Source organism: Lithobates pipiens, unplaced genomic scaffold (assembly GCF_037356315.1).
Source record: "Lithobates pipiens isolate NorthernLeopardFrog02 unplaced genomic scaffold, aLitPip1_a1.2 Scaffold_1, whole genome shotgun sequence".
Lineage (NCBI taxonomy): Eukaryota > Metazoa > Chordata > Amphibia > Anura > Ranidae > Lithobates > Lithobates pipiens.
This window is the reverse complement of record NW_027507685.1, coordinates 115,896,457-115,912,069: the sequence shown is the minus strand read 5'-3', so window position 1 is coordinate 115,912,069 and position 15,613 is coordinate 115,896,457. Positions and strand designations below refer to the sequence as shown.

The window sequence follows — 15,613 nt, the reverse complement described above, 5'->3', positions numbered from 1 at the left end:
TTATGAGGGTCTATGGGTTATGTATGGGGGAGCTGTGGATTATGTATGGGGGTGCTATGCATTATGTATGGGGGTGCTATGGATTATGTATGGGGTGGTATGGATTATGTATGGGGTGGTATGGGTTATGTATGGGGGTGCAATGGGTTATGGATGGGGGTCTATGGGTTATGTATGGGGGTGCTATGGGTTATGTATGGGGGTCTATGGGTTATGTATGGGGGTCTATGGGTTATGTATGGGGGTGGTATGGATTATGTATGGGCGCCTATGGATTTTGTATGGGGGTGCTATGGATTATGTATGAGGTTGCTATAGATTATGTATGGAGGTTCTATGGATTATGTATGGGGGTGCTATGGGATATGTATGGGGGTCTATGGGTTATGTATGGGGGTGCTATGGGTTATGTATGGGGGTGCTATGGATTATGTATGGGGCGATATGGGTTATTTATGAGGGTCTATGGGTTATGTATGGGAGTGCTATGGATTATGTATGGGGGTCTATGGTTTATGTATGGGGGAGCTGTGGATTATATATGGGGTCTATGGATTATGGATGGGGGTGCTACGGATTATGTATGGGGTCTATGGATTATGTATGGGAGTGCTATGGGTTATGTATGGGGGTGCTATGGATTATGTATGGGGTGATATGGGTTATGTATGAGGGTCTATGGGTTATGAATGGGGGTCTGTGGATTATGTATGGGGGTGCTATGTATGGGGGTATATGGGGTTGTGTATGGGGGTGCTATGGATTATGTATGGGGGTGCTATGGGTTATATATGGGGGTCTATGGGTTATGTATGGGGGTCTATGGGTTATGTGTGGGGGTGCTGTGGATTATGTATGGGAGTACTATGGATTATGTATGGGGTTCTATGGGTTTTGTATGGGGGTCTATGGATTATGTATTGGGGTGCCATGGGTTATGTATGGGGATCTATGGAGTATGTATGGGGGTGCTATGGGTTATGTATGGGGGTCTGTGGATTATGTATGGGGGTGGTATGGGTTGAGTATGGGGTTCTATGGATTTTTTTTGGGGCGCTATGGATTATGTATGGGGGTGCTATGCATTATGTATGGGGGTGCTATGGATTATGTATGGGGTGGTATGGGTTATGTATAGGGGTGCTATGGGTTATGTATGGGGATGCTATGGGTTATGAATGGGGGTGCTATGGATTATGTATGGGTGTGCTATGGGTTATGTATTGGGCTGCTATGGGTTATGTATGGGGGTGCTATGGGTTATATATGGGGGTGCTATGGATTATGTATGGGGGTGCTATGGGTTATGTATGGGGGTGCTATGAGTTATATATGGGAGTGCTATGGATTATGTATGGGGGTGCTATGGGTTTTGTATGGGGGTATATGGGTTATGTATGGGGGTGCTATGGATTATGTATGGGGGTGCTATTGATTATGTATGGGGTGCTATGGGTTATGTATGGGGGTGCTATGGGTTATGTATGGGGGTGCTATGAATTATGTATGGGGGGTGCTATGGATTATGTATGGGGTTGCTATGGATTATGTATGGGGTGCTATGGGTTATGTATGGGGTGCTATGGATTATATATGGGTGCTATGGATTATATATGGGGGTGCTATGTATTGGGATCTATGGGGTTGTGTATGGGGGTGCTATGGATTATGTATGGGGTCTATGGGTTATGTATGGGGGTGCTATGGGTTATGTATGGGGGTGCTATGGATTATGTATGGGGTTCTATGGGTTATGTATGGGGGTGCTATGGGTTATGTATGGAGGTGCTATGAGTTATGTATGGGGGTTCTATGGGTCATGTATGGGGGTCTATTGATTATGTATGGGGTGCTATGGGTTATGTATGGTTGTTCTATGGGTTATTTATGAGAGTTCTATGGGTTATGTATGGGGGTCTATGGATTATGTATGGGGTGCTATGAGTTATGTATGGGGTTCTATGGATTATGTATGGGGATGCTATGGGTTATGTATGGGGGTTCTATGGATTATGTATGGGGGTGCTATGGATTATGTATAGGGGGTCTGTGGTTTATGTATGGGGTTCTATGGATTATGTATGGGGGTTCTATGGGTCATGTATGGGGGTCTATTGATTATGTATGTGGTACTATGGGTTATGTATGGGGGTGCTATGGGTTATTTATGAGGGTTCTATGGGTTATGAATGGGGGTCTATGGATTATGTATGGGGTGCTATGGGCTATGTATGGGGGTTCTATGGATTATGTATGGGGGTGCTATGGGTTATTTATGAGGGTTCTATGGGTTATGTATGGGGGTCTATGGATTATGTATGGGGTTCTATTAAGTATGGGGTGCTATGCGTTATGGGGTGCTATGCAGTATAGGGTACCATGGGTTATGTATGGAGTACTATTTGTTATGTATGGGGGTGCTATGGGTTATTTATGAGGGTTCTATGGGTTATGAATGGGGGTCTATGGATTATGTATGGGGTGCTATAGGTTATGTATGGGGGTTTATGGGTTATGTATGGGGTCTATGGATTATGTATGGGGGTGCTATGATCTATGTATGGGGGTTCTATGGATTATGTATGGGGGTGCTATGGGTTATTTATGAGGGTTCTATGGGTTATGTATGGGGGTCTATGGATTATGTATGGGGTCTATGGATTATGTATGGGGTGCTATGCGTTATGGGGTGCTATGCAGTATAGGGTGCTATGGGTTATGTATGGGGTGCTATGAGTTGTGCATTGGGGAGTTATGGGTCATGTATGGGGTTCCTATGGGTTGCTTTGAGTTACAGGTTGTTATGGGTTATGTATGGGGCTGTTATGGGGTGCTTTGAGTTGTGCATTGAGGAGTTATGGGTTATGTATTGGGGTGCTATGAGTTGTGCATTGGGGAGTTACTGGTCAGAGTGGGGATGCTCTTTGGGTTGGATTATGTATGGGGGTGCTATGGGTTATGTATTGGGGAGGTATGGATCATGTATGGGGTGCTATGGGTTATGTATGGGGGTGCTATGGATTATATATGGGGTGCTATGGGTTATATATGGGGGGTCTATGGATTATGTATGGGGTGTGATGGGTTATGTATGGTAGTGCTATGGATTATGTATGGGGGGGGTCTATGGATTATGTATAGGGTTCTATAGATTATGTATGGGGGTCTATTGATTATGTAAGGGGTGCTATGGGTTATGTATGGAGGTGCTATGGGTTATTTATGAGGGTTCTATGTGTTATGTATGGGGGTCTATCCATTATGGATTGGGGTCTATGGATTATTTATGGGGTTCTATTAAGTATGGGGTGCTATGAGTTATGGGGTGCTAGAGGTTATGTATGGGGTGCTATGAGATGTGCGTTGGGGAATTATGGGTCATGTATGGGGGTTTTATGGGTTATGTATGGGGGTCTATGGATTATGTATGGGGGTGCTATGGATTATGTATGGGGTGCTATGAGTTATGTATGGGGGTCTATGGATTATGTGTGGGCATTCTATGGATTATCTATGGTGGTGCTATGGATTATATATGGGGGTACTATGGGTTATGTATGGGAGTGCTATGGATTATGTATGGGGTGCTATGGGTTTTGTATTGGGGTGCTATGGATTATGTATGGGGGTGCTATGGGTTATGTATGGGGGTCTATGTATTATGTATTGGGGTGCTATGGGTTATGTATGGGGGTGCTATGGGTTATGTATGTGGGTCTAGAGATTATGTATGGGGGTGCTATGGGTTATGTATGAGGGTTGTATGGTTTATGTATGGGGTTGCTATGATTTATGTATGGGGGTCTATGGGTTATGTATGGGTTTCTATGGGTTATGTATGGTTGTCTATGGATTATGTATGGGGTTCTATGGATTATGTATGGAGGTCTATTGATTATGTACGGGGTGCTATAGGTTATGTATGGGGGTTTATGGGTTATGTATGGGGGTCTATGGATTATGTATGGGGGTGCTATGGGCTATGTATGGGGGTGCTATGGGTTATTTATGAGGGTTCTATGGGTTATGTATGGGGTCTATCCATTATGTATGGGGGACTATGGATTATGTATGGGGTTCTATTAAGTATGGGGTGCTATGGGTTGTGCATTGGGGAGTTATGGGTCATGTATGGGGGTTGAATGGGTTATGTATGGGGGTTCATGGGTTATGTATGGGGGTCTATGGATTATTTATGGGCGTTCTATGGATTATTTATGGGGGTGCTATGGATTATGTATGGGGTGCTATGGGTTATGTATGGGGTTCTATGGGTTATGTATGGGGTCTATGGATTATGTATGGGGGTGCCAAGGGTTAAGTATGGGGGTCCATGGATTATGTATGGGGGTGCAATGGGTTAAGTATGGGGGTCTATGGATTATGTATGGGGGTGCTTTGGATTATGTATGGGGTGCTATTGATTATGTATGGGGTGCTATGGGTTATGTATGGGGGTGCTATGGGTTATGTATGGGGGTGCTATGGGTTATGTATAGGGTTACTATGGGTTATGTATGGGGGTGCTATGGATTATGTATGGGGGTGCTATGGGTTATGTATGGGGTGCTATGGATTATATATGGGGTGCTATGTATGGGCGTCTATGGGGTTGTGTATGGGGGTGCTATGGATTATGTATGGGGTCTATGGGTTATGTATGGGGGTGCTATGGGTTATGTATGGGGGACTATGGGTTATGTATGGGGGTGCTATGGATTATGTATGGGGTTCTATGGGTTATGTATGGGGGTCTATGGATTATGTATGGGGGTGCTATGGGTTATGTATGGGGGTCTATGCAGTATGTATGGGGGTGCTATGGGTTATGTATGGGGGTGGTATGGGTTAAGTTTGGGGTTCTATGAATTTTTTATGGGGGCGCTATGGATTATGTATGGGGGTGCTATGCATTAAGTATGGGGGTGCTATGGATTATGTATGGGGTGGTATGGGTTATGTATGGGGGTGCTATGGGTTATGTATGGAAATGCTATCGGTTATGTATGGGGGTGCTATGGATTATGTATGGGTGTGCTATGGGTTATGTATGGGGGTGCAATGGGTTATGTATGGGGGTGCTATGGGTTATATATGGGGGTGCCATGGATTATGTATGGGGTGCTATGGGTTATGTATGGGGGTCTATGGGTTTTGTATGGGGGTCTATGGGTTATGTATGTGGGTGCTATGGATTATGTATGGGGGTGCTATGGATTATGTATTGTGGTCTATGGATTATGTATGGGGGTGCTATGGATTATGTATGGGGGTGCTATGGGTTATGTATGGGGGTTTTATAGGTCATGTATGAGGGTCTATTGATTATGTATGGGGTACTATGGGTTATGTATGGGGGTCTATTGATTATGTATGGGGTGCTATGGATTATATATGGGGGTGCTATGTATGGGGGTCTATGGGGTTGTGTATGGGGGTGCTATGGATTATGTATGGGGTCTATGGGTTATGTATGGGGGTTCTATGGATTATGTATGGGGCTGCTATGGATTATGTATGGGGGGTGCTATGGGTTATGTATGGGGTGCTATGAGTTGTGCATTGGGGAATTATGGGTCATGTATGGGGGTTCTATGGGTTATGTATGGGGGTCTATGGATTATGTATGGGGGTGCTATGGATTATATATGGGGTACTATGGGTTATGTATGGGAGTGCTATGAATTATGTATGGGGGTCTATGGATTATGTATGGGGTGCTATGGGTTTTGTATGGGGGTGCTATGGATTATGTATGGGGGTGCTATGGGTTATGTATGGGGGTCTATGTATTATGTATTGAGGTGCTATGGGTTATGTATGGGGGTGCTATGGGTTATGTATGTGGGTCTATGGATTATGTATGGGGGTGCTATGGGTTATGTATGGGGGTTGTATGGTTTATGTATGGGGTTGCTATGATTTATGTATGGGGGTCTATGGGTTATGTATGGGGTCTTTGGATTATGTATGGGGGTCTATTGATTATGTATGGGGTGCTATGGGTTATGTATGGGGGTGCTATGGGTTATGTATGGGGGTGCTATGGGTTATTTATGAGGGTTCTATGGGTTATGTATGGGGTCTATCTATTATGTATGGGGGACTATGGATTAGGTATGGGGTTCTATTAATTATGGGGTGCTATTGGTTATGGGGTGCTATGGGTTATGTATGGGGCGCTATAAGTTGTGCATTGGGGAGTTATGGGTTATGTATGGGGGTTTATGGGTTATGTATGGGGGTCTATGGATTATTTATAGGTGTTCTATGGATTATGTATGGGGGTGCTATGGATTATGTATGGGGTGCTATGGGTTATGTATGGGGGTCTATTGATTATGTATGGGGGTGCAATGGGTTAAGTATGGGGGTCTATGGATTATGTATGGGGGTGCTATGGATTATGTATGGGGTGCTATGGGTTATGTATGGGGGTGCTATTGATTATGTATGGGGTGCTATGGGTTATGTATGGGGGTGCTATGCGTTATGTATGGGGGTGCTATGGATTATGTATGGGGGTGCTATGGATTATGTATAGGATTGCTATGGATTATGTATGGGGTGCTATGGGTTATGTATGGGGTGCTATGGATTATATATGGGGTGCTATGGATTATATATGGGGGTGCTATGTATGGGGATCTATAGGGTTGTGTATGGGGGTGCTATGGATTATGTATGGGGTCTATGGGTTATGTATGGGGGTGCTATGGGTTTTGTATGGGGGTGCTATGGATTATGTATGGGGTTCTATGGGTTATGTATGGGGGTGCTATGGGTTATGTATGGAGGTGCTATGGGTTATGTATGGGGGTTCTATGGGTCATGTATGAGGGTCTATTAATTATGTATGGGGTGCTATGGGTTAAGTATGGGGGTTCTATGGGTTATTTATGAGGGTTCTATGGGTTATGTATGGGGGTCTATGGATTATGCATGGGGTGCTATGAGTTATGTATGGGGTTCTATGGATTATGTATGGGGGTGCTATGGATTATGTATAGGGGGTCTATGGTTTATGTATGGGGTTCTATGGATTATGTATGGGGGTTCTATGGGTCATGTATGGGGGTCTATTGATTATGTATGGGGTGCTATGGGTTATGTATGGGGCTGCTATGGATAATTTATGAGGGTTCTATGGGTTATGTGTTGGAGTCTATGGATTATGTATGGGGGTCTATGGATTATGTATGGGGTTCTATTAAGTATGGGGTGCTATGGGTTATGAGGTGCTATGGGTTATGTATGGGGTGCTATGAGTTGTGCATTTGGGAGTTATGGGTCATGTATGGGGGTCCTATGGGTTGCTAGGAGTTACGGGGTGTTATGGGTTATGTATGGGGGTGTAATGGGGTGCTATGAGTTGTGCATTGAGGAGTTATGGGTTATATATTGGGGTGCTATGAGTTGTGCATTGGGGAGTTACTGGTCAGGGTGAGGGCGCTCAGGAGGAGTGTTACTGGTCAGAGTGGGGGTGCTCTAATAGAGGAGGAGTGTTACTGGTCAGAGTGGGGGTGCTCTAATAAAGGAGGCACATTACTGGACAGAGTGGGGGGCGCTCTAATACAGGAGGAGTGTTACTGGACAGAGTGGGGGCGTTCTAATACACGAGGAGTGTTACTGGTCAGAGTGGGGGTGCTCTAATACAGGAGGTGTGTTACTGGTCAGAGTGGAGGCGCTCTAATACAGGAGGGGTGTTATTGGTCAGAGAGGGGGCGCTCTAATACAGGAGGAATGTTACTAGTCCGAGTGGGGGGCGCTCTAATATAGGAGGTGTGTTACTGCTCAGAGTGGGGGCACTCTAATACAGGAGAAGTGTTACTGGGCAGAGTGGGGCGCTCTAATACAGGAGGTGTGTTACAGGTCAGAGTGGGGGGGCGCTCTAATATAGGAGGGGTGTTATTGGTCAGAGTGGGGGCGCTCTAATACAGGAGGTGTGTTACAGGTCAGAGTGGGGGGGGGCGCTCTAATACAGGAGAAGTGTTACTGGTCAGAGTGGGGGGGCGCTCTAATACATGAGGTGTGTTACTGGGCAGAGGGGGGGCGCTCTAATACAGGAGGTGTGTTACAGGTCAGAGTGGGGGGCGCTTTAATACAGCAGAAGTGTTACTGGTCAGAGTGGGGGGTGCTCTAATACAGGAACTGTGTTACAGGTCAGAGTGGGGGCGCTCTAATACAGGAGGTGTGTTACTGGTCAGAGTGGGGGTGCTCTAATTCAGGAGGGGTTTAACTGGACAGAGTGGGGGCGTTCTAATACACGAGGAATGTTACTGGTCAGAGTGGGGGCGCTCTAATACAGGAGGGATGTTACTGGTCAGAGTGGGGGCGTTCTAATACAGGAGGAGTGTTACTGGTCAGAGTGGGGGGAGCTCTAATACAGGAGGAATGTTACTGGACAGAGTCGGGGTGTTCTAATACACGAGGAGTGTTACTGGTCAGAGTGGGGGCGCTCTAATACAGGAGGGGTGTTACTGGTCAGAGTGGGGGCATTCTAATACAGGAGGAGTGTTACTGTTCAGAGTGGGGGTGCTCTAATTCAGGAGGAGTGTTTATGGTCAGAGTGGGGGGCGCTCTAATACAGGTTGGGTATTACCGGTCAGAGTGGGGGCGCTCTAATACAGGAGGGGTGTTACTGATCAGAGTGGGGGCGCTCTAATACAGGAGGTGTGTTATTGGTCAGAGTGGGGCACTCTAATACAGGAGGGGTGTTATTGAGCAGAGTGGGGGCGCTCTAATACAGGAGGAGTGTTACTAGTCCGAGTGGGGGCGCTCTAATACAGGAGGTGTGTTACTGCTCAGAGTGGGGGCGCTCTAATACAGGAGGGGTGTTACTGGTCAGAGTGGGGGCGCTCTAATACAGGAGGTGTGTTACTGGGCAGAGTGGGGGCGCTCTAATACAGGAGGAGTTTTACTGGGCAGAGTGGGGGCGCTCTAATACAGGAGGTGTGTTACTGGGCAGAGTGGGGGCGTTCTAATACAGGAGGAGTGTTACTGGGCAGAGTGGGGGCGCTCTAATACAGGAGAAGTGTTACTGGTCAGAGTGGGGGGGGGCACTCTAATACATGAGGTGTGTTACTGGGCAGAGAGGGGGCGCTCTAATACAGGAGGTGTGTTACAGGTCAGAGTGGGGGGGTGCTCTAATGCAGGAACTGTGTTACAGGTCAGAGTGGGGGCGCTCTAATACAGGAGGTGTGTTACTAGTCAGAGTGGGGGCGCTCTAATACAGGAGGTGTGTTACCGGACAGAGTGGGGGCACTCTAATTCAGGAGGGGTGTTACTGGGCAGAGTGGGGGGCGCTCTAATACAGGAGAAGTGTTACTGGTCAGAGTGGGGGCGCTCTAATACAGGAGGTGTGTTACCGGACAGAGTGGGGGCGCTCTAATACAGGAGGGGTGTTATTGGGCAGAGTGGGGGCGCTCTAATACAGGAGGGGTGTTACTGGGCAGAGTGGGGGCGCTCTAATACAGGAGGGTTGTTACTTGGCAGAGTGGGGGCACTCTAATACAGGAGAGGTGTTACTAGGCAAAGTGGGGGCTCTCTAATACAAGAGGGGAGTTACTGGGCAGATCACCAGGTGATCAGAGAGGTTAAGACGCCGACAAATAAATCTCAGCAATAGAAGGGAATTGAAGGGACTCACCGGCGATGTCCCAGAGCTGCAGCCTCACCATGGTGTCCTCCTCCCAGGGGACGATCTTCAGAGCGAAGTCCACCCCGATAGTGGCTCTGTAGCATTGGGAGTAGATGTTATGTACATAGCGCTGGATGATGGACGTCTTCCCCACCCCCAGGTCTCCCACCACCAGCACCTTACACAGGTACTCTCTCTTTGGGGAGCTCATTCCGTCTCCTCGCTCCAATCCTCCGATTGCTCCTCGCTCCAATCCTCTAATCGCTCCAATCCTCCGATTGCTCCTCGCTCCAATCCTCCGATCGCTCCTCACCCCAATCCTCCGATCGCTCCTCGCCCCAATCCTCCGATCGCTCCTCGCTCATCCCTCTACATATAGGCTGAGGCTTTATGTACTTGTAGAATTCCACATAGACGTGACAACCAAATTCCAACCCCCCCCCCCTCCCAGATACACGGGGACGGGTCACCTCACCCCTGGATGGACATTCCTATACCAGATGCACTCCATAGTGGGTGGAGTGGACCTCCTGTCTGTCTCCTTGGATGGGGATTCACCCTTTCTATATGTCCCGGGGACCATCAGAGGTGAAGGAAAAATCCAACATTTTAGAGTTGTCACCAGAACAGGAATAGAGGGGACACTAGGTCCGGTGACAACTGTGAACTCCCTCACATTGTAGAGATTTCCTCTCACTTCCTGCTGTGTCTTCAGGCCGGGTATAAATGGAAATCTCTCTAAGTACTGGTCGGGGTGCAGCGACCATCAGCTGGAACTGAAGAAGGTCAATGGGAGAGTATGTCACCAGCCCACCGAGGATCTCCAGAATGGGTCCTCAGCTTTATTCAGTGATCAAATTATTACAACATTTCAGGACCCCTTCATCGGACTGATTGGAGGAGCCTGATGCGATTGCTGAATAAAGCTTTGGACCCATTCTGGAGATCCATGGTGTGCTGGTAACATTATCTCACACAGTTCATTGACAGTTTCATTGCAGGACACCCTTGCTGTTCTGGTGACAACCCAAAGTTTTGTCCTGGAGAGCGTGGTCACCAGGACATGGAGAGAGGGCGGATCCCCCAGTATTGTATACATCAGATGTGGTGTATAAACTGTAGAGGGTCAGCCTGGGGCAGGGTTAAGAGGGGGTTAATCGAAGAAGGCAGGTACTTCCCCTTCAGACCTGCTTATTATGAGAGAGAGAGAAAGAGAGAGAGCTGATGAACTGTACCTGTGTGCACATCCCTATGATAAGACAAGTCTGTCTGGTCTTATGTTTTTTTTTCTGTTTTACTGAATAAAAGCCACTTTTATTTTACTGGACTGCCTCTGAGCCAGCTCTTCACCCCTCTGATCCCCTACAATTGGTGGAGCGTGCATCGGGCAGTTTGAGGGGTCCAGTCTAATCCCATGTCCTGCGTTAAAGCTTTACAGCCAGTGAAATCTTCTGAACAAGCCATGGAGGATGTGGTTAAGCAGCTGGTACTGGCTAATACACAAGCACAGGCCCGCCATCAGGAGGCCCAGGCTCGGCAGGAGCAGATCCTGATGACAGTCGCTGTACAACAGGAAACAAATCGCTTACTGAGTGAACAGATAGCGGGATTACAAAAGATGGTGACCCAGCAGGCTGAAATGATGAAAGGTGACCCCGCTGTAAAGAGTGACCCCCCGGAAGGCAGTGCAGCGGACCCTGCACAAGATGACGGCCTTAGACAACGTGGAAGCATACCTAGCTGTGTTTGAGCGGGTTACAGCAAGGGAGGGTCTGCCTGATAAAGACTGGGCAGATGTACTGGCTCCTTTCCTGACCGCAGACCCCCAATAAGCGTACTGTGACTTGGCCCCTGAATAAGCACACGATTATAAGCTCCTGAAAGCAGAAATCCTAGCAAGGCTGGGAGTGACTGTCGCTTTAAAGGCGAACCGAGTCCATGGCTGGCGCTTTGGCAAGGCTAAGCCTGCCCGTGTGCAGCTCTACCACCTGATGCACTTGTTCCAATATTGGCTGAAACCTGAGGAAAAGACACCCACTCAGATTGTGGAAAGAGTCGCACTCGTTAGTTTCCTGCATGGACTACCCAGGGAGCTCCACCGATGGGTGGCTCAGTCCGAGCCTCAGTCACTGGATGAGATGGCTACAGCTGTTGAGCGCTACAGTTGTGAGGAAAAGTTCCAGGAGAGTCCCTCTGTCACAAGAGAGCTGGCCCATTTCAAAGAAGTGCGTTCCAGCACCAGTGTGCATCCTGGTGATCGCATAGTGGCTGCTCGGAGGGATAATACAACTACCAAGAGCACCCCAGGACCTAAGCTTCCAGGGAACCGACAGGGGGAACCCCGTGAGGTTCGCTGTTGGTCCTGCCATCAACTGGGTCATCTGGTGGCCCCAGTTGGGAAGAACCAACGGAGTGCGACATGAGTCGCCGTCGCTCCATGTATATCCATGCATTATGTGCTGCAACCAACCTAAATCCACATGAGTGTGTGGTGCGGGTCAATGGACAGGAGGTGGTAGAACTCCTTGACTCTAGGAGTGTCATTACCCTGCTCCGATCGGACGGGTTGCCAAGAAACCTGGTACCAAGGGAACAGGTTGGCGTAATCTGTGTGCATGGTGATGTTAAAAACTATCCGGTGGCCTGTGTGACCCTGTGTACACCAGCAGGAACGGCTAAACTAAAAGTGGGGGTGGTCCTGGGACTACCTCATGATTTACTAATCAGGTGAGACTGTCCCATGTTTTGGGACTTGTATGAGCAAAAGCTCAAAGATTCAGAGGTCTCCCCCAAACAGCAAGAACCCACAGAATTGGTGAATAATACTGTGTTGCAGGAGGTTGTTACTAAGGATCAGTACCAGGTTGCTGAACCTGCAGAAAGTGAGCCTGGTCCCCTGGAGTTGTTTGCGGGATTGGAAGCGGAAAGTACCTCCTCTGAGCCAGACATGTAAGATCTCGGGGGCTCCCGGGAAGATTTCCTTAGTGCTCAGATGAGGGACCCCACTTTGATACCCGCCAGGGAACAGGCCACGGTCTTAAACGGTGAACCACAGCACCCTGGGGCGGACGTGAAGTTCCCCCATTTTGCTGTGAATCATGACTTGTTGTACAGAGTAAATAAGGTCAATCAAGAAGTGTTGGAACAACTGGTGGTACCCAAACCTTTTAGGTCTAAGGTGTTGCATTTGGCTCATAGTCATGTACTTGGGGGTCACCTTGGAGCGGCTAAAACTCAGGAACGGTTTTTAAAGTGTTTTTTTTGGCCCAGTGTGTATCGAGAAATTAAGGACTACTGTGAGTCCTGCCCTACCTGTCAAAGAACCGCTCCAATACCCCATTTTCGTAGTCCGCTGGTACTGCTTCCAATTATCGAGGTTCCCTTTGATCGCATAGCCATGGACTTGGGGGGCCCCTTACCTAAGTCAGCTAGGGGACACCAATACATTTTAGTTGTCCTTGACTATGCCACCAGGTATCCGGAAGCGGTCCCTTTAAGAAATTGCTCATCCAAGGTCATCGCACGGAGTTGTTTCAGATGTTCATGAGAACAGGGCTCCCATCCGAGATCTTGACAGACCAAGGTACCCAGTGATGAAGGAACTCTGTAACCTGTTTAAGATTAAACACTTGCGGACTTCAGTGCATCACCCACAAACTGATGGGTTAGTGGAGCAGTTCAACAAAACCTTAAAGGGAATGCTAAAGAAAGCAGTTGAGGAGGATGGTTGGGATTGGGATTGCTTGTTGCCTCTCTTGTTGTTTGCCATAAGAGAGGTACCCCAGGCCTCCACGGGGTTCTCCCCCTTTGAGCTGGTTTATGGTAGACACCCCCGTGGACTACCGGATATAATGAAAGAGACGTGGGAACAAGAAGCTTCCCCGTATCGGAGTGTGGTAGAACATGTGTCTCAAATGCAGGACCAAATAACAAAAGTTATGCCCATAGTACGGGAACATTTGCAGGCTGGGCAAAACGCCCAGCGTCGTGTATACAACCGATCTGCCAAGATTAGAGAGTTTAAACCTGGGGATCGGGTACTGGTCTTAGTGCCTACCGTCAAGAGTAAGTTTCTCGCCAAGTGGCAAGGACCCTTTGAGTTAGTTGAGAGGGTGGGCAAGGTCAACTATAAAGTCCATCAGTCCACCAAACGTAAAACCTACCAGATTTACCACGTCAACTTGATCAAACCATGGAAAGATAGACAGGTTTTGACAGTCAGTCTGAAAGTCCTGATGCTCAGATTAAGAAGGTAGGGATTGCAGAGGCTCTCTCCCCTTCTCAAAAACAGGAGTCCTGGGGGTTTTTGCAGAGGAATCCAGACATTTTTTCAAACCTACTGGGCCTAAACTCAGTAATTGAACATAATGTTTTTACAGACCCTGGCGTTCGAGTAAACCTCAACCCCTACCGCATACCCAAAGCTCGCCGGAATATTGTCTCGGCCGAGCTTAAGAGCATGTTGGACCTTGGGGTCATTGAGGAGTCTTAAAGTAGCTGGTCTAGCCCTATAGTCCTTGTACCCAAGCCGAATGGAACCTGGCGGTTCTGCAATGACTTTCGCAAATTAAATGAATTCTGCAAGCCAGACGCGTATCCCATGCCCCGGGTTGATGAATTAATCGAGAGATTAGGACCAGCCCGGTACATCACCACTCTTCACTTGACCAAGGGATACTGGCAGATCCCGCTTTCCCCAGAGGCTAAAGAAAAAAGGCATTTGCCACACCCGAGGGCTTATGGCAGTATGCCCGAATGCCATTCGGGTTACATGGGGCCCCAGCCACTTTCCAGAGGGCCATGGACTTCATCCTGAGACCTCATAAGGAATTCTCAGGAGCCTATCTTGTAGACATTGTCATCTTCAGTAAGGACTGGGAGAGTCACTTACCGAAGGTCCAGTTGGTCTTGGATGCCCTCTGAAGGGCGGGGTTCACAGTGAACCCAGAAAAGAGCAAGGTTGGGTTGGAGGAGGCCCGCTACCTGGGGTATGTTGTAGGCAGGGGTGTGATTAAGCCCTAACTAAACAAGGTGGAGGCTATTCAGAAATTGCCCCGTCCACTCACAATGAAACAAGTGCGTTATTTCCTTGGCATTGTGGGCTATTATAGGAGGTTTGTCCCCAACCTTGCCAGTCTAGCAGCACCTCTGACTGATCTCATGAAGGGAAAGAACGCAACTGTTGTTCAGTGGACTGCAGAAGCAGAAGCAGCGTTCTGCCGGTTGAAGCAAGCTTTGTGCCAGGAACCAGTGTTGGTAGCTCCCGACTTCCAAAAAGAGTTCCTGGTACAAACAGATGCCTCAAAATTGGGTCTCGGTGCAGTACTGTCCCAGATGATTGGGGGGGACGAGCACCCTGTTGTGTACTTGAGCCGGAAAGCTCACACCAGCTGAGAGGAATTATTCCACTGTGGAAAGAGAGTGTCTCGCAATAAAATGGGCTTTGGAGACACTCCGCTACTACTTGTTGGGCCGACCCTTCAAGTTAGTTTCAGATCATGCGACCTTAAGTGGATGGCCCAAAATAAAGATAAAAACTCCAGAATCACCCGGTGGTTCCTTGCTCTACAGGACTTCAGGTTTGTAGTGGTACAAAATGCGGATGTTCTTTCCCGGGTCTACTGCCACTGGAGTCGTGGTGTCCAGACCCCTGGCCTGGAACACGGGGGGGGGGGGGGGGGGGGATATGTAGAGGGTCAGCCTGGGGCAGGGTTAAGAGGGGGTTAATCGAAGAAGGCAGGTACTTCCCCTTCAGACCTGCTTATTATCAGGTGTGCTGAAAGTGTCAGTGTGGAGCTGTTGAGTAGGAGAGAGAGAGGGACACAGCAGCACATTGTGTGGAAACGTCCATTGCTGGATGGTGTGCCTGCTGGGTGAGCTTAAACCACAAAAAGACAGTAGCTCTGTTTCGAGCCATGAACTGATACCTCTAAGCCTGTGTGCTGATGAACTTTGAGCTGTACCTGTGTGCAC

The 15,613-nt window shown here is 48.2% G+C and overlaps 1 protein-coding gene across 1 annotated transcript in view; it reads right to left on the bottom strand.

Moving 5' to 3' along the window:
* LOC143988294 (ras-related protein Rab-32-like) overlaps nucleotides 1-10,014 on the bottom strand; it is a 36,414-nt gene extending 26,400 nt beyond the window's left edge. The window contains exon 1 of the mRNA XM_077487751.1: nucleotides 9,650-10,014. Coding sequence (XP_077343877.1) covers nucleotides 9,650-9,851 — 202 coding nt within the window. The 5' untranslated portion in view covers nucleotides 9,852-10,014. The remainder of the gene's footprint in view (nucleotides 1-9,649) is intronic.
* Nucleotides 10,015-15,613: the final 5,599 nt, after the last annotated feature.